Source organism: Chaetura pelagica, unplaced genomic scaffold, assembly GCF_000747805.2.
Source record: "Chaetura pelagica isolate M959 unplaced genomic scaffold, ChaPel_1.0 scaffold698, whole genome shotgun sequence".
NCBI lineage: Eukaryota > Metazoa > Chordata > Aves > Apodiformes > Apodidae > Chaetura > Chaetura pelagica.
In genome coordinates, this window is record NW_009954236.1 from 442839 (window position 1) to 460688 (window position 17850).

A 17850-nucleotide genomic window follows, 5' to 3' on the forward strand; every position below is an offset into this window, starting at 1 on the left:
CAGCCTTATCCACTTATCAGGAGGTTCCAGTTACTGAAGTCTCGGGTGCTCTGTAGCTGTGTTTGGAGAAGTGACTTTGTCCAGAACTTGTCCCTTCACAGCAGCCCCTCAGGGGGCCCTGCCTCCCCCAGCCTCAGCTGCCTCCCTGGGCTTTTGTCTGTCCACACAGCACGTCCTTGTTCAGCGTGAGGGACCAACCTGTCCTTCCCTGCAGATCCTCTTAGATTGCTCTGAGAATCTCCCTCTTTTAGGCTCAGTGACCCCAAGCATTGATGGTCCTCCTGCAAAACCTGTTGCTGATTTTTTGATGCCTCACAGGAGCATGGGCTCACCTCTTCCCTTCATAGAAAACACCCAGGACTGAATTCCAGCTTTTCCTGCTCTGAGCGTGGCTGGAAGTAGCTGAGGAGCTCGAGTGAGAGGTCTGGTCTCTTTTTTTCCCCTGACCTTTTGCAGATGTGGGCATGAACGTGCCAAGCAAAACTACCCTGACTTATCTAATGCCATGTAAGGTTGGTCAGACCTTTGCTTTGAGCAGGCAGCCATGCAGCAGGGCTGGATCCATGGTGTTGGGCTGATGCTGGGGTGGGAAAACAGGGAGCCTGCGGGGTTTCATACCTGGGAGGGAGGGCAGCTGTGGGGCCCAGGGAGGGCAGCTGGGCTTGAACCTGTTGGAACATGTGCAGGAGAATAGGACAGAGTCTTCTTTTGGGCTGAGAGGTTTTAAAATCAGCTTTGTGGTACATGTAAGCACGAGAGAGATGGCTTTGGTGTTTAATCTTGGAACACAACCTTGGGGCTGCAATGTCTGCTTAATTAGATGGAGTGAAACTCTTTGGTTCTCCTACGTGTTTGGTGGGTTGTTTTTGTTGTGTTGTTTTTTTTTAACTTCAGCATTTGGATGGAATCAGGAGGATCTCACAAAACCTTCTGCTGGGCTTTCAGCTTCTCTTTAAAGCCATAGTGAGTGGCAGGTCAGGAAACATCTCCTTCCTGCTCCACCCGGCACCTGCTGCTCTGCCCTTGCTCCTGATGGGGACCCTGCCCCAAGCAGGACATGCCTGTCTCCCAGGAACAGGGTGGCACTTCTCAGCTCCCAGGGGGGTCCTGGAGCAGTTCCAGACCATGCTGCAAGGGCAGGTTTCCTGTGGGGGTGGCAGATGTCACCCACTGCGCTTTCCTGGGAGTTGTGGATGGCAACAGAGTGAGTGAAAAACTGCAGCTGCTGGTGCAGCCATCCCAGTGCTGTGGGCAGCACTTCTTGTGCTGAAACCACTCTGCCCCGAGGCACAGTCTCTTCTCTCCATCCCTTCTCTCCAAACAGGTCCAGTCCTTCCTCCCTGCTGGCTGTGGGTGTATTCAGACACCAGCACCACAAGCTGAAGCCCTTTGCTGTGCTGCTCAGGGGTGTCTTTGCTCAAGGGAGAAGGGTGCTGCTCAGGGACAAATGTCCCTCAGGATTTCTCAGGCTGGAGGCTCCCAAGAGACCCAGGGGTGACCCACTAAGGAAGTGCAGATGAAAGGACATGGTTCTGGCCAAGGCTTTGCTTGCAAACGGGGACCAACTGTCAGCCTTGCCCAAATAAGGGCTGTACAGGAGGGCAGGCAGTGGCTGGGGAGGTTTCTTGGCTTTGTTTGTTCCCCTTTTTGAGAACCACCACATGAGAAAAAAAAAAAAAAAGGTCCAGACAGAGCAGCCTCTGCCTCTCTCTGCTCTTTACAGCAGCAAAAAGCAGCTCACTTCCTCCCCAGATCCGTGGCATCTCCTGCTTCCCATTTATTCCAGGCTCCCTCCGGAGCAGGAGCTGCTGCTCTGCAGGGAGATCCTTGCTCTGGAGTAGGTTGCATGAGAGAACTCCATGCACAAGTTCAGGAGTGTGAAACTTCCCCTCCTGAGGCCACCAGCAGCCTGTGCTGGAGGGGTCTGAGGTCTCCTTTATGCAGGGCTTCCTGAGCAGCAGCTGAGACCTCTGCTGGGACATGGGGGCACCAGTCCCACTGCCAAAGTGTTTTGATGTGACAGCAGCTGTCCCGAGTGCTTCACACCAGCACCTTCTTGTTTGTGAAACCCTTCTCCTTCCCTCTCCACTGCTGTTCCCAGTGCTCACTGGGACGTAACTGGATCCTGGCCGGAGGCAAAGGCTTATTCTGCTTTACACCCCTCAGGCTGCCAAGTGTCCTGCTTCATGGAGCTGATGCTGGGACTTGCCAGAGCTTAGCCCTGGGGTCTTGTCTGCTGCCCCAGCTTTGCATTACAGCATCTTTAAACTGGGCGCTGGGAATCATTTTTGTCTGGCACTGCTGGATTTGGGGATCATCCCTCCTAGGGCTGATGTGCCAGAGTCAGCAGGTTCAGGCAGAGCTCACAAACAGGTTCTTGGCACTTCAGTGCCAGCATCTGGTTGCACAGACAGCATCTTCTTTCTCCCAGGACCCAACTTTTTTGCTGGAAGAAGTCTGAGAAGCAACTTCATTCTGCCCTAAAAGCATCAAGATGCCCCAGGCCCTGTTGGGCTGTGTCTTGGTGGGATGGAGGAGGGTTGGTAACTCAGCCCACGTGTCCCTCAGCCCCACAACCTGCCCCTCCACACACAGCTTCCTTTGGGTTGTTTCTTGCTGTAGGTTTGTCACCTTATGCTGGGGTTGTCATCCGGGTGTCTGGTTCTGGTCCATTCTCTGCGGAGCAGAGAGTGAAACCAGGGAGGTCTGTGCTCTTACAGTGGCCTCTGCCTGTGCAGGGACAGGGTCTCTGTGCAGGGACAGGGTCTCTGTGCAGGGTCATGGTGCTGTAGCTGAGCCCAGCACCACTGGGCAGGATTGTGCACCCCTCAGTGTACAGCCCCCCCGTGGGGCCTGGCAGTGTCCCAAAGCTCCTGCCCCAGCAGAGGAGCAGGTGGGGACCCTGATACAGGGCAGGGATGAGCCAGGGGAGAGTGCAGGAGGTGCCTCCTCCAGCCCCTTCCCTGCAGACCTGCAGTTCAGCTGATCCTGCAGGGAGAATATTTGTGCTGGCCTCAGCATTTGTGCTGTAACTTTGGGGAAGAAAGTTCCACAGACCCCGTTTCTTGCTGCTGCCTCGTGTGGTGACCAAAACTGCTCTTTCTCTGCCTCTTTTCTTGTCTGTGACAGGGGGGACTATACTGAGCCTCCTGAAAAGCCTGCTGAGATTTGCTGATGGAAGGACCCGTGGCTGAGCACCCCTAAAACCAGGCAGTGTTTTCATTTGGCTGCTGGTTCTGTGCAGCCATGGCCACGCAGTGCAATTTCCCCAAACCAAACCACAGTTTCCTTTCAGCAAAAAACTCCTAAAATACATCCCAGTGATGTAACTACTACCCTGGGGGTTCTCTTGCTGCTCTGGGTGCTGCTGCAGGGTGCCCTGGGTTTGGACGCCAGTTTGCAAAGTATGGGAGAGTAGCAGCTGAAAGCTCTGGAGATGCTGAGGCTTCTTTTCCGCACCAAGCCAAGGATCCAGGAGGCAAGTTCCTAGCTGCTCAAATATCTGCTCTGCCCTCAGGACTCTGCTCTTGTCTCTTCTGCAGGACCCCAGGAGCTGAGGAATTGCCTGACCTTGGAGAGTCAGATCTTCCCCAGCTCTGCTTTTCTTTTGGAAAAGGCATTTCTGATGGTAAAACTGCTTTCTGAGCAGAGGCTTCCCTGGGTGCTGCCAGGATTTTGGGAGTGTTTTGGGACCAGAGCATGTGTTGAAGCAACAGAAATTAAAACAGCTTCTGCTTAGTTGTTGATGAATAGGAAGCAAAATGCCAAAAGTGTGATCTGTTTCTAGCTCTTGCAGGGTTGTTTTTTTCTTCTTCTTCTTCTCCTTGCATTTTGATGTGACTGTCTCCAGCAGCTAAGTGACAAAACGCGAGCAAAAACAAACCTGTCTCTTGGCTTCTGGCTTGCAAAATCCTTCCTGAAAAAAAGAAAAAAAAAGGGTGGGGGGAAAGTAGAGAGGAGGACTTTTGAACTTGGTGTTGGGGAGAAAAAAAACAACCTGACCTGACCCATATGTATGTCCCCAGCCCCTGATCTAGGGTGACTAAGCCACCTGTGCAGCTTGGAGGCAGCGTTGGGAAGTTCAGAAGTTGTCTCCTCCTCTGACCTGAGCTCAGACTTGGAAGGTGTCCAGGGGGTTCCTTAAATTTTCTGGGAGCAAATATTTCCCAGGGCTGCAGGGATCCATGTAAAACAGCCTCCCTGAGGCTGTGGGTGTCAGAAGGGGACTGGCAGCTCCCAGGAGCTGTGTCTTGCTCTGGTAGGGGTGAGGACCTGTGGAGGGATCTGTGTTTATGGGAGATAAATCAATCCATCCCCATTCCTGGTGCCTGTTTGCCCCTCAGAGCCATGAAGGAAGGAGCTGGTTTCCCCGGGGGGGTGGGTGTGATGCCCAGAAGAGGGCACTGAGGTTTTTGAGATGGCTTTTGGGCTCTGGGAAGGGGTTTTGTTGTGGCTTTGGTAGATGTGTCAGCTGGCTGCTCCCAGCATCCGCTTCCCACGATGGCACCAGGACAGGCACCTTCTCCCAGTCCCACGGAGCCCCTGGGTGCTCCTGCAGGGCCCCCCTGGGCTGATTCAGCCCTTCCAGAGCTGAAAATCAGTTAATTCTGAACTCAAACCTCCCTTCTTTTCACGCAGCTCCTCTTTTCCCTCGGGGTTTGCTTTTCCTTCTGGTTCCTGTCCTGCTTTCATGTCACTTTGCCTCCCCTTGCAGGAGGTTCCTGGTGCCAAGGGCTCCCTGCTGCTGACAAACTGCCTGGAGAAGTGACAGCTCAAGTCTCCTTTAGATCCCTTCTCTCCCTCCACAGCCAAAGACTTGAACTTCTAGGAGGAAATGTTTCAATTCCAATTTTATTTTAATTTATTTTTCAGGAGTGATTTCTCTATTCAAACTTTGCTTGTTACCTAAAAAAACCAGGTGACAGAGACCCCAGGTGTGATGGCAAATCTATGTATGGTCATAAAAATACAGCAGGCTTGGTTACCAGCCTTGCAAAATCTTCCTTCTTCCCTTGAGTTTCTGGGGGAGAAGGAGCCATATCCTTGCTAAGAAGCAGCTCTTTTCTGAGCTGCCTCTGAGTGCTTCTGCCTCTCTCCCTCTGAGGGCTCAGAGAACTTCACCTGGCCCCTGAGGCAGCAGAAACTGACATTTCAAACACTGCTCAGGAACCAGAGCAGCTGGTCTGGCCTTGCCCTGCCCTTGAGGGCTGTGGTGAGGTTTAGTATTTGAATATCTTCCTCCTGGTTGCTTTAGCAAGGCTGAGTGTGGCCCTGGAGAGCAGCCCCCTCTTTGCCATGGAGCTGCCAAACTTCCCTGCACAGCCTGGACAGCTCTACCAGATCAGATGCTTCTGGAATTTGTCCAGCTGAGAGTAAAATCTGACCTAGGGGTTAATCAATCTGCCAGAAATTAATTCTCTGCCCTTGGCAGCAGTGCTCTGGTTCTTGGGGAACACATGTAACCAAGTGCTGGCACCATGTCCTTCTCCAGCACCCATCAGAGCTCATCCAAGCCTTTCACAGCTTGGAATCACATCCTGGGCAGTGATGGTTGGGGGACACCACCACTGACCATGCACAGCTGCTTTGGTCTTTCCCTGAGTTCCTTGGGAAAACTGGAGTGGAGTTTCACAGCCCCTCTGTGCTGACACTCATTTCTTGTCCTGCAGGCAAAGTCAGACATCACTTGGATAGAGAAGGACCTGGTGGACTTGGCAGACAAGGTAAGAGAGCATTTGATTCACAGTTTGTCCCATGGTGGATGGTCCCACGTGTGTAAGGGGGTGAGCAGAGCTGGCAGGGATCTCTCTCTGCAAACCAGACCCTGGGGCATCTCCCCCCTGCTGGGCCAGGTGGGACTGCTGAGACAGGAACCAGCTATTACTCACTTGCTCATGTGACATCCTGGACTTGACTTCATCCTCCTCCTCCTCCTTCCTCTCCCACGCCAACCCCCTTTCCGTGCTGTCACTTGTGTCTCCTGTGGCTTTCTGATCTTGTCAGGCTGCCTGGGCGGGCTCTGCTGGCCTTTTTTTTGATTGCTTTGCTGGGTGCCTGATAACACAACGTGCAGAATTGTCTTGGTTTATCAGATCTTGCTGGGCCCACATGCAGAGAGCTGCCAGGCTGCATCCTGCAGGGCTTCACCCAGCAGCACAAAGCTTCCTTGGAAGCCCATGGATCCCATCAAGCAGGATGGCACATTGTGGACATGGTTTCTGCTTCCCTGGGGCTGGGGCAGAAGGAAGGAGGTGTCAGGATGAGCTGAGTTTCCCAGGGACTCATGCTCAGCAGCTGCACGGGGCTGTTTGATGCTGGCACCTACTTGCTTTGAACTTCCTCAGCTCCTGAGGTTTCTGTGGAGCTGGGCCCAGCTGCCTTGCTGATGTTCAGTCATTTGTTTCTTTCATTATCAGGTCTCAAAAAGCACATTATGGGGGTGGAGGAGGCCAGACAGTCATAAGTTGTGTCTCTGGGTCTAAACCAAGATCCTCTTTTCACACTCTGCACTCTGAGGGGATGCAGAAGTCAGTGCTGACAGAGTTATTTCTCATTGCCTCCTGGGTGTCTGTTGACTCATTTCAAGGGGTTTCTTTCTTACCTGCCTCTCTGGGGTCTTGCTGCAGAAAACATCTCTCTGTCTTGACCTGATGGAAGGGTCAGAGGGAAACAGGCTTGGAGGGGAAGGAGGCAGAACAAGCCTCTAGGTATCTCTCCTCTCTCCTGATAATAAATCTGAGCAGCAGTGGGTTCAGGAACTGTCTGTGTTGGAGATGCTCTTAAAAATACTTCATATGGACCTTCCCAGGGTGGTTCTTTATGTGCTGCATAAAGCAAATGAAGGACTAAATGCAGATCCTAGTGATGCCAGAGGATTTGCCCATGGGATCCATGCACCCTGACTCTCATCGTGGGTGACCCTGTATCCCTGTGCCAGGGGGAGAGCCAAGAGATGTGCAGCTTTCCAAGGGGGTGTCAAGATTTCTGTGGGACTTCCAGGAGTTTTTTTTCCTCTTCCTTTTTAAAGAGTTAAGAATATTCCCCCATTTGGAAATACCCCCAAAGCTCACAGCCTGCCATGAGGTTCATGCAGGACTAGATGAAGGTCACATTCACTGGACCACATATGTTTTGTGTCAGCACCTTCTCTGAACCAGGGAACCCGAAGGTGAATGAGGAGCTGTGAAATGATTGTGGTTTTTAAAAGCAAAACCAGAAAAAAAAAAAAAGCCAAAAAAAAAGCCCCAACCACAAGTGCTGTTGCTGGGGAGCAGGAGCCTGAACCTGCCTCCGTGTCACTAGTTTCTACTGTGCATCTGCCAGCTGGGTTCCAACCACCTGCATCTCCTGCCAGCCTTGGGCGTGGGGTGTCTGTGCAGCCCCGGAGCCTCCCTGATCCTCAGACCCATCAGTGCTCCCTCAGGACCCATCCGTGCTTCCCTGGGACCCATCTGTGCTTCCTTGGAGCCACTGGTGCTTCCCTGGGACCTGTTGGTGCTTCCTCAGAACCCATTTGTGCTTCCTTGGGTCCTGTTGGTGCTTCTCTGGGACCCGTCTGTGCTTCCTTGGACCCGTCTGTGCTTCTTTGGAGCCACCTGTGCTTCCCTAGGATCCATCTGTGCTTCCTTGGACCCATAATTGCTTCTTTGGAACCATCTATGCTTCCCTAGGATCCATCCGTGCTTCTTTGGACCCATAATTGCTTCTTTAGAACCATCTATGCTTCCCTAGGATCCATCCGTGCTTCTTTGGACCCATCCTTGCTTCTTTGGAGCCATCTGTGCTTCCCTAGGACCCACTTGTGCTTCCTTGGACCTGTTTGAGCTTCCTTGGACCCATCCCACCTTCCCCAGGAGCCCCCTGTGCTTCCCAGGAGCTGGCGGGGGTTCCCGTGTGCCGGTGATGGGGTGGGGAGGATGGAGAAGGACCCCAAGCTGCCCCGCATCTGCGCCTTCCTGACCCTCTGGCTGCAGAGGAGACCCTGGCCCAGGCCCTGCCGACCCCTGCCCGCCCCCAGCCCAGCCCCCAGTCCGGTCAGTACTGCCCTGCCTTGCTGCCCAGGGCTTGGGTGCTCATCCAGGTGGGATGAGGTTCCAGCTGGGTATTCAGGGAGGTCTTGGTTTGCTTTTCTTTCTCTGCCTTTTGGGGTAGTTTGCTTCGTGGTGCCTCAGGAAGAAGGGAATCGTGGAAGGGGTCGGGTTGGAAGGGACCTTAAGGATCATCAGGTGCAGCCCTGGTGGCTCCCAGGGCTTCTGTGCTGGGGGCTTGTTCTGGTGGGCTGCTCAGGGGGCTGCAGAGGTTGGTCTTCAGAGGCCTGACTGCTTACCTGGGAGATGAGTCCCTGGGAGGAAACCTCCCTGCCAAGTGGCATCTCCCAGCTTTTCTCAGGAAGCTCAGGAACATCTCTGCTGGTGCCACTTGAGGTTGGGGTGGGGGGTGTCAGGCTGGCAGGGTGGGTGTGCGAGACACAGCTTGGGCTGCTGAGACCACCTGCAGGGAAGCAGGCTGGGGCTGGCTGTTGGCCAAGGCCAGGACTTCCCTCAGCTCAGGAAAATCCGTTGGTAGGAAGATGTGTCCACGTGCTTCAGAGGTGGGTGCAGGAGATTCATTCCAAATGTTCCTCCCTGTGATGGTACAGGGTGAGACACAGTCTGTGAGAACCAGCCTGGTGCAAGGGGAAGGGGGAGGTGTCCCTGCCCATGCAGGGGGTTGGATCTAGATCCCTTAAGGGATCTAGACCTTAAGGGACTCAGAGGGACCTTAAGGTCCCTTCCAACCCAAACTGGTCCATGATTCTGGGATGATGTGAGGTGCTGGTACTCTCTAGATGGGGTTTCTAGTGTTTTCATGAAGATGGGACAGAAGGAAGCAGCCCGTAACTTGGATTGGATGATGATCATTCTGGGATGATGTGAGGTGCTGGTGCTCTCTAGATGGGGTTTCTAGTGTTTTCACGAAGATGGGACAGAAGGAAGCAGCCCGTAACTTCCACTGGTCCCATCCCAGGTCTATCCCTGGAGACCTGAAGAAGGTCTCAGAAGACTCAGAGGAGGAGCCCTCAGGCTCTTGGCTGGAAGTGGGGAGCTGCTCCTGACCCACAGCTGAGCTTCCAAACCAAAGCAGAAGTGTGGGGTGGTTGCTGTGAGCCGGGATCATCTGGAGCACGAACATTTGTTGTCAGAGGGATTATAAGATTTTCTTGTCTGTGATCACTGAGAGCAGCAACAGGCAGGAGAATATGGGGGGAGCTGGAGCATTGGGAACATGAGCTTCTCTGCTAGGTCTTGGTGTCTGGACAATGCAGGATCTTGAGAGCAAAACCACCAAGATGGAAATGAAGCTACTACTGGGGTGGAAACAAAACCACCTCCTCCTCTAGAGGAAAGCCAAGCGTGAGAGCAGGAAGGGAAGGGTGCTGGGGGCAGGTAGGCAACCACATCCGTGGGCCACCCTCCCTGAGAAGGTGCTGGGAGGGGCCTGGGGAGCAGAGGAGAGGCAGAAACTTGGTTCCTGTTTTTAAAAGCTGTTTTGATCAGGTGGGTTCCAGACCAAGTATCTGAATAGATCTAGAAAACAGAACACAACTGGTTGTTGTGTTGGTTTTTTTCCCCCCAGCTCTGCAAGGGGAAAAATCTAAGTAGCAGTTCCAGTTTTCTGGCAGTCTCTGAGGGACACATCTGCCCTTGGGTCAGGGAGCAGCTGAGTTTCATGCCCTTTGGAACATAATTGCTGGTCCAATGGCAACCAGACCACATCTATCACTGGATAACGTGGGGCTGAAGTGCAGCAAAGCCTGGATGTGCTCTTGGGAGAAAAAGCCACAAGGGGGTTCTGGCCCCAGTAAAAGCTGTGTCTGTAGAACTGGGAAGCTGAGTCCAGCTCTGGGCTCTGCCCCTGGTCAGCCAGGAGAGGAGCTGGAACTGCTCAAGTCCAGAGGGAACCCAAGCACGGGTGTGTTGGCTTCAGGAGAAGCAGAGGGAAAGGTACAGCTGGAAGAGGAGCAGTATGAAAAGTCTCTTTATATTCTAGATGCAAATAGGAAGCAGCACCAGGTGTTCCTGTTGAGCTGGGCTTTGGGCACCAGCTGCTTGGTTTTGGCCTGTTGTTTTTAAAATAAAAGAATGTGTTTTAAACAAAACATGTGCCAGGGACCTTGGCTTCCCCTCAATCTTCTTGAAGGCTCAAGTCTGTTACAGCATCATCTGTATGTGCTGAAGATGCACTAAGACTTATGTTGCAGAGTTGCTCAGATTGCTGAGCAGATGGGCTCCAACATGTCTGATTTTTGCCAGCCCTGGCCGTGTTTTGACAACAGTGCCTTATTTTTGTGTTGTGGGATTTTAATTTAATTTTCTTCTCTTTTTTTTTAATGGCATAAAACCCTCCTGGTTTTGCCACCAGTGCCTTAAAAAGGAAAGTGCTTTTCATGCACTCTTCTGAGATGCAGTTCAAAGAGATGCAACACCTTTGGTGTGAGGAGCAGAGCCTCTGGGGAGAGCTCAGGGCTGGTGGTGGAACCCAACTGAGCACTTGTTATTCCAGATGTTGGAGCCAGGAGATACCAGTGACAAGCACCAACTTTTATGGTTCTCTCAGATGTGGTTCCTGAGAGGCTGTAGCTACCATCTTGTTCCTTCATCCAATAAGGCTCCTTTTCCCTTGCCCAGGAGTGTGTTCCCAGTTGACCATGTCCCCTCTTTTTCAGGGTGAAGGTGTTGTCAAAGAAATCAACATCACACACCATGTGAAGGAGGGCTCTGAGAAAGCTGATCCGTCGCAGTTTGAACTCCTGAAGGTGCTGGGCCAGGGCTCCTTTGGCAAGGTGAGTTCATTGCATGGGATCATGGAATGGCTTGGGTTGGAAGGGACCTTAAAAATCATCCAGTCCCACCCCCTGCATGGGCAGGGACACCTCCCACCAGCCCAGGCTGCTCCAAGCCCCATCCAACCTGCCCTTCAACACTGCCAGGGATGGGGCAGCCACAGCTTCCCTGGGCAACCTGGGCCAGGCTCTCACCACCCTCACACCCAACAATTTCCTCCTCGTGTCTAAAGAGGCACTTTGTCCTATATGTCATGCCACATACATTATTTGGGTGACAAAAGGGGACTATCCCAAACAAACCTACTTTCCTGATTCCCACCAGATCATGAGAATCCAGCTGATGAGCTCCCTTAACAAATGGTTGCTTCTAATTGGAAAGGCAGCTGTAGTGATGCCTCCTGCTAAGGATCAGCCTGGATGTCCAGAGCTCCCTTGTAATTCTTTTTCCAGATGACCAGGAGAAAGGAGTGGTGTCCTGCTGGTGAGTGCAGGTGTCCCACAGGGCAGAGGGACCTCCTGCAGCTCCCACTGGCTGCCAGCCTGTTGGTTGAATGGAGGATTTGAAGGACTCAGGCACGTTCCCTTCTTCTCAGAAATGATGTTGTGAGCATCTGGGTTTGGCCCTTGTTTATGGTCCAGTTTCCCTTCTGTGAAGGGGGAAGGAAGTAGCCTGTAACTCTTATCTGTTTTGGTGTGTCAATAATCCAGGTCTCTTACAGACCATCTGCTCACACATTAAATCAACCTCAGGCCACTCAGTTGGCAGTGGGGGTTGTACAGGACTGTGCAGCAGGGGCTTTTGCAAAAGAAGATTGTTATATTTTTGAAACTGCCTAAAACCAGGTAGAATGGGGCATCAGGGAAGGAGGTAAAATCCAAAGAGGATGCAGGAGCTTGGGACCACCAAGATGCTGAGGGGACTGGAGCATCTGTCCTGGGAGAGGCTGGGAGAGCTGGGGCTGTTCAGCTGGAGAGGAGGAGGCTGGGGGGGGATCTGATCAATGCTGATCAGTATCTACAAGGGGTGGCAGGAGGATGGGCCAGACACTTCTCAGGGGTGTCCACTGGCAGGACAAGGGGCAATGGGACAAACTGGAGCACAGGAGGGTCAAGTTAAACATGAGGAAACACTTCTTGACTGTGAGGGTACCAGAGCCATGGGACAGGCTGCCCAGGGAGGCTGTGGAGTCTTCATCCCTGGAGACATTCCAAACCCACCTGGATGTGTTCCTGTGGGATCTGCTCTGGCAGCGGGTTGGACTGGATGATCTCCAGAGGTTCCTTCCAACCCCCACCACTCTGTGATTCTGTGAGATGAATAATAAGGAGCTGAGCTGGCTGTCAAAGCAGCCCATCACCAGGAGGCTTTGTGGTACATGGGAGCATCAGTGCATCACATCCCAGCTCCCAGGCATCCCATGGGAGCTGCAAGAGTGAGCAGGAGGTGTGGGGGGCTGGAGAGGAGGAAAGTGCAGTTTCACAGCCCCTAAGGGCTGGAGATGGAGGGTGAGAGGTGCCTCACCCAGCACTGCCCTGAAAACCTTGTGGGTTTCCCATGGAGAGCTCGAGGTCCATCTTCCCAGCCCTGGGGCAGCTGGTTCTTAGGGTTGCCTTGAGGTTTGCAACCTTGGGAGGTGTCCAGCTGATGTTTAGTGTTTTACTGCTGGTGTTTAGTGCTTGGCTAATGCAGGGCTCTTCTGCCTCAGGTGTTCTTGGTGAGAAAAATAACCCCTCCAGACAGCAACCACCTCTATGCCATGAAAGTGCTGAAGAAGGCAACACTGAAAGGTAGGAGACTCTTACCAAGGTGCTTTTCTCCTCTGTGTCCTAAAGAGCACAGGGGAGATGTCACAGCAGCCACTGCTGGCCCCAGGGTGCTCTGGATGAACAGAGAAGTGTCTTCACCTCAGCCAGACAACCTCCTTTTATCTCTGTCTATAAAAGACTCTTGTTGCTGTGCTGGAGGTGGGAAAAGATCTGGCTCAAGCTGCCAGGTATTAAAGGGCTTAAGGCTGGGGACAAGGCTCACCCTGGGCACCCTGTGCCTTCCTCAGTGTCTGAGCTGCTCCTCTCTGCTCCACAGTGCGTGATCGACTGAGGACAAAGATAGAAAGGGACATCCTGGCTGATGTAAACCATCCCTTTGTGGTGAAACTCCACTATGGTGAGTGTGGAGCTGGTTTTGGGACCCTGGGAAGAGGGGCTGGAGGCTGGAACAGACACTGACCACTTCTAAGCACAATAAAAGTGCTACTGCAGGCACACCTACCTTAAGCGGCTAGGTGGGCATGAGGGACCCAGCAACAGGCTGCTTGGAGAGCCTCTCATGGTCCCTCACAGGCTTCTGGAGAGACCTGGAATGGAGGAGAGGCCTGGATCAGCCTGTGTCCCTCAGTGGCTCTACTGCCCTGGAGCCTTCACAACCCCTGTAATACAAATCCTTTCCTGGAAAGCCCTTTGGTCCCACACCCTGCATGGGGAATAGAGCATAGGCTGGGAGAAGAGGGCTAAACATCAAATCCTTGGGATTAAAACATTAGATCAGGAGAAACTGAGAGAGCAGATTTAACTAGACAAGCCAGACTTTGGTAGGATTAATGCTCCAAAGTTCTGCAGCACCAGAGTGCTGCTGGTGAGCTCCTGTTCCAGCCTCATGGACGAGCTATCTCCTTAACCCCAGATCACCAGCCCTACCAGTGGTTATCCCAGTAACCACGCCGGGCATCTGCCCGACTGGAGCCGTTGGGATTTAAGTGATTCATGTGACCCCAGGGAGCCTCCCCTCAGTGGAGGGGTCTGATTCCTCTCTGGCTCGTGTTTCAGCATTCCAGACAGAGGGGAAGCTGTACCTCATCTTGGATTTCCTCAGAGGAGGTGACCTTTTCACTCGGCTTTCCAAAGAGGTGGGTCTTGGTGGGTCTCAGTGTGTCAGGGATTAATTGCCTGGAGAAGTGATTGACCCTTGTGAAACCTTGGAGAGGGGTGGACACAACCTTCAACCTGCCCTGAGCTGGCAAGGGGAGAGGATGCCCTGGGGGCCCTGTCTTCTGGAAAAAAGCAGCAGCAGAGGGGACAGGTCTCACCTCTGCAGCAGCTTCTGCTGAGCATCAGGTTAAGGATGAAGCCAGGCAAGAGCCCCGTGCTGTGCAGTGTGGTGGTGTCACCAGGGCAGGGAGCAGGAGGGGTGACAAGGGGTTGTGCCAGGTGAAGGCAACTGGGAACATAACCTGGTTAATTTACATGAGACATTAGGAGGAAATTGGCCCAGGTTGCCCAGGGAAGCTGTGGCTGCCCCATCCCTGGCAGTGTTGAAGGGCAGGTTGGATGGGGCTTGGAGCAACCTGGGCTGGTGGGAGGTGTCCCTGCCCACGCAGGGGGGTTGGAACTGGGTGATCTTTAAGGTCCCTTCCAACCCAAACCAGTCTGGGATTCTATGATAACATGAACAGAGATTTTACAAACCTGTGGGACAAGGCTCACCCTGGGCACTCTGTGCCTTCCTCAGTGTCTGAGCTGCTCCTCTCTGCTCCCACAGTGCGTGATCGACTGAGGACAAAGATAGAAAGGGACATCCTGGCTGATGTAAACCATCCCTTTGTGGTGAAACTCCACTATGGTGAGTGTGGAGCTGGTTTTGGGACCCTGGGAAGAGGGGCTGGAGGCTGGAACAGACACTGACCACTTCTAAGCACAATAAAAGTGCTACTGCAGGCACACCTACCTTAAGCGGCTAGGTGGGCATGAGGGACCCAGCAACAGGCTGCTTGGAGAGCCTCTCATGGTCCCTCACAGGCTTCTGGAGAGACCTGGAATGGAGGAGAGGCCTGGATCAGCCTGTGTCCCTCAGTGGCTCTACTGCCCTGGAGCCTTCACAACCCCTGTAATACAAATCCTTTCCTGGAAAGCCCTTTGGTCCCACACCCTGCATGGGGAATAGAGCATAGGCTGGGAGAAGAGGGCTAAACATCAAATCCTTGGGATTAAAACATTAGATCAGGAGAAACTGAGAGAGCAGATTTAACTAGACAAGCCAGACTTTGGTAGGATTAATGCTCCAAAGAAAACATCACTGGCTGGGAGGGAACCAACCCCCCATAAAATGGGAATGTTCTGCAGCACCAGAGTGCTGCTGGTGAGCTCCTGTTCCAGCCTCATGGACGAGCTATCTCCTTAACCCCAGATCACCAGCCCTACCAGTGGTTATCCCAGTAACCACGCCGGGCATCTGCCCGACTGGAGCCGTTGGGATTTAAGTGATTCATGTGACCCCAGGGAGCCTCCCCTCAGTGGAGGGGTCTGATTCCTCTCTGGCTCGTGTTTCAGCATTCCAGACAGAGGGGAAGCTGTACCTCATCTTGGATTTCCTCAGAGGAGGTGACCTTTTCACTCGGCTTTCCAAAGAGGTGGGTCTTGGTGGGTCTCAGTGTGTCAGGGATTAATTGCCTGGAGAAGTGATTGACCCTTGTGAAACCTTGGAGAGGGGTGGACACAACCTTCAACCTGCCCTGAGCTGGCAAGGGGAGAGGATGCCCTGGGGGCCCTGTCTTCTGGAAAAAAGCAGCAGCAGAGGGGACAGGTCTCACCTCTGCAGCAGCTTCTGCTGAGCATCAGGTTAAGGATGAAGCCAGGCAAGAGCCCCGTGCTGTGCAGTGTGGTGGTGTCACCAGGGCAGGGAGCAGGAGGGGTGACAAGGGGTTGTGCCAGGTGAAGGCAACTGGGAACATAACCTGGTTAATTTACATGAGACATTAGGAGGAAATTGGCCCAGGTTGCCCAGGGAAGCTGTGGCTGCCCCATCCCTGGCAGTGTTGAAGGGCAGGTTGGATGGGGCTTGGAGCAACCTGGGCTGGTGGGAGGTGTCCCTGCCCACGCAGGGGGGTTGGAACTGGGTGATCTTTAAGGTCCCTTCCAACCCAAACCAGTCTGGGATTCTATGATAACACGAACAGAGATTTTACAAACCTGTCTGGGGCTTAGGAGCCTGCTTTGGGTTGGTTTTTTTGGTGTTGCTGCTTAATTGACACTTCAGTTTGGCAGGTGAAGCCTGGGACACTGGGGTCTGAGAGGGCAGGAGGAGCACAGTGGGTGTGAAGGGATGGGTGCAGTGGTCCCATTGCCAGCACTGTTCCAGCTCCTCTGCTTCTTTCCCTTTCCTGCAGGTCATGTTCACTGAGGAGGATGTGAAGTTCTACCTGGCAGAGCTGGCTCTGGGGCTTGACCATCTGCACAGCCTGGGAATCATATACAGGGATCTCAAACCAGAGAAGTACGTGGGGCAGGGACCCGGGGCAGGGCACAGTGTCCTTCAGCACAGCCCTGACCCCACAGTGCCCAAGGCTGCCCCAGGGCTGGGCAGGTCAAGGTGGCAGCTCCTCACATCAGAGTTATGGCCAGGAGCACCGTGTCTGAGCAGTGATCCTTGGCTCACTGTGAGCTCCAGCTCTAGGGAATTGAGAGTCTCCAAAGGGAGAAGGCACCAGGCTGGGCTCTGGGGGGACACAGACCAGCTGTGTGACCTGGGGCAGATGGGGATCAAAGATGGTGTAACCTGTGTGGTCATTCATTCAGCATGAAGTTGACATGTAGAGAGGAGGGAACTGTTCTTTGTCCCACTCATGTCTTAGTGACAGCTTAAGGCACTGGGGGGAGGGACAGAAAACTTTCTCCTCTGGATTCTGGGAGCATCTCGGACCAGCCCCTGCTGTGTGTGCTGCTTCTCACTGGCCCTTCTCACAGACAGTAACAACCTGTGTTTCTCATTCCTGAAACCTGCTGTAGCATCCTCCTGGATGAGGAAGGACACATCAAGCTCACAGGTAAGGGACTCCACACAAACCTTGTGCTCCAGCAAGGTCAGTCCTGGGAACAAGGAGCTTCTCTGCTCCGGGTGGTTGCTCAGAGCTCGTGGGTTCATGCTGATGGCTGTTGGTTTTTCTCTTGTGTAGATTTTGGCTTGAGCAAGGAGGCAATAGACCACGAGAAGAAGGCCTATTCCTTCTGTGGGACAGTGGAGTACATGGCCCCGGAGGTTGTGAACCGCCAGGGCCACTCCCACAGCGCAGATTGGTGGTCCTACGGGGTGTTGATGGTGGGTACCCAGCACGTGGGTCTGGGGGCCTGGCCCAGCAGCTGCTCCAGCAGCAGCTCTGAGTGTGACTCTGCAGGTCTTACCCAGCAGATGTGACCTGGGGATGTGCTCCAAGCTCCACGAATGGGCTTTGGATCAGGCTGTCCAGGCTTCCAACCGGGAGAGCCTGTTTCTCAGGGAGCTCCTGAGGTCCCAGGGAGCACAGGGGTGTCCCTCCCAGCTCTGGGGTGTCCCTCCCAGCTCTGGGATGCCCATGTCTGTGCAGATCTGGTGCCACCATCTGGCGGCTGCCGAGCCCGAGGCTCCCTCAGGAGCAGACACTGCCTGGAACACGTTCCCACTGCAAACCTCAGGAACCAAACTCCTGTTGTGAAAAGGGGATGCCTGCTGCCTTTTTTTTAGAGCCAGGCTTTTGATCCCTTGCAAGCTTCCTGCTGGCTTGGGTGAGCTCCCAGCCGAAGGTGCAGATGCAGGGATCAGTGCAGCCCCCAGATGTGTGACCTTCCCCTTCTCCTCCCCTCCCAGTTTGAGATGCTGACTGGCTCGCTGCCCTTCCAGGGGAAGGACCGTAAGGAGACCATGACCCTCATCCTCAAGTAAGAGGAGTTTCTCCTTCATGTATGTATGGAATCATGGAGTCCTTTTGGTTGGAAAAGACCCTTAAGTCCAACCATTCCCCCAGCCCTGCCCAGGCCACCCCTGCCCCATGTCCCTCAGCACCATCTCCAGGGCTTGGAAACCCCTCCAGGGATGGGGACTCCCCCTCCCCTGGGATGTTCCCAGGGCCTGACAACCCTATCAGGGAAGAAATTGTTCCCAAGATCCAACCTAAACCTCCCCTGGGGCAACTTGGGGCTGTTTACTCTTGTTCTATCCCTTGTCCCCTGGGAGCAGAGCCCGACCCCCCTGGCTCCAACCTCCTCTCAGGCAGTTGCAG

At 53.6% G+C, this 17850-nt stretch overlaps 1 protein-coding gene across 1 annotated transcript in view; it reads left to right on the top strand.

Annotated features, from left to right (window-relative positions):
- The first annotated feature begins 7898 nt into the window (after positions 1–7898).
- The window catches only part of RPS6KA1 (ribosomal protein S6 kinase, 90kDa, polypeptide 1), a 20535-nt gene continuing 10583 nt past the window's right edge, over positions 7899–17850 (top strand). Inside the window, 9 exon segments of the mRNA XM_010003675.1 lie at positions 7899–8033; positions 10706–10822; positions 12532–12613; positions 12909–12989; positions 13649–13728; positions 15985–16091; positions 16604–16641; positions 16771–16913; positions 17439–17509. Coding sequence (XP_010001977.1) covers positions 7917–8033; positions 10706–10822; positions 12532–12613; positions 12909–12989; positions 13649–13728; positions 15985–16091; positions 16604–16641; positions 16771–16913; positions 17439–17509 — 836 coding nt within the window. The 5' untranslated portion in view covers positions 7899–7916.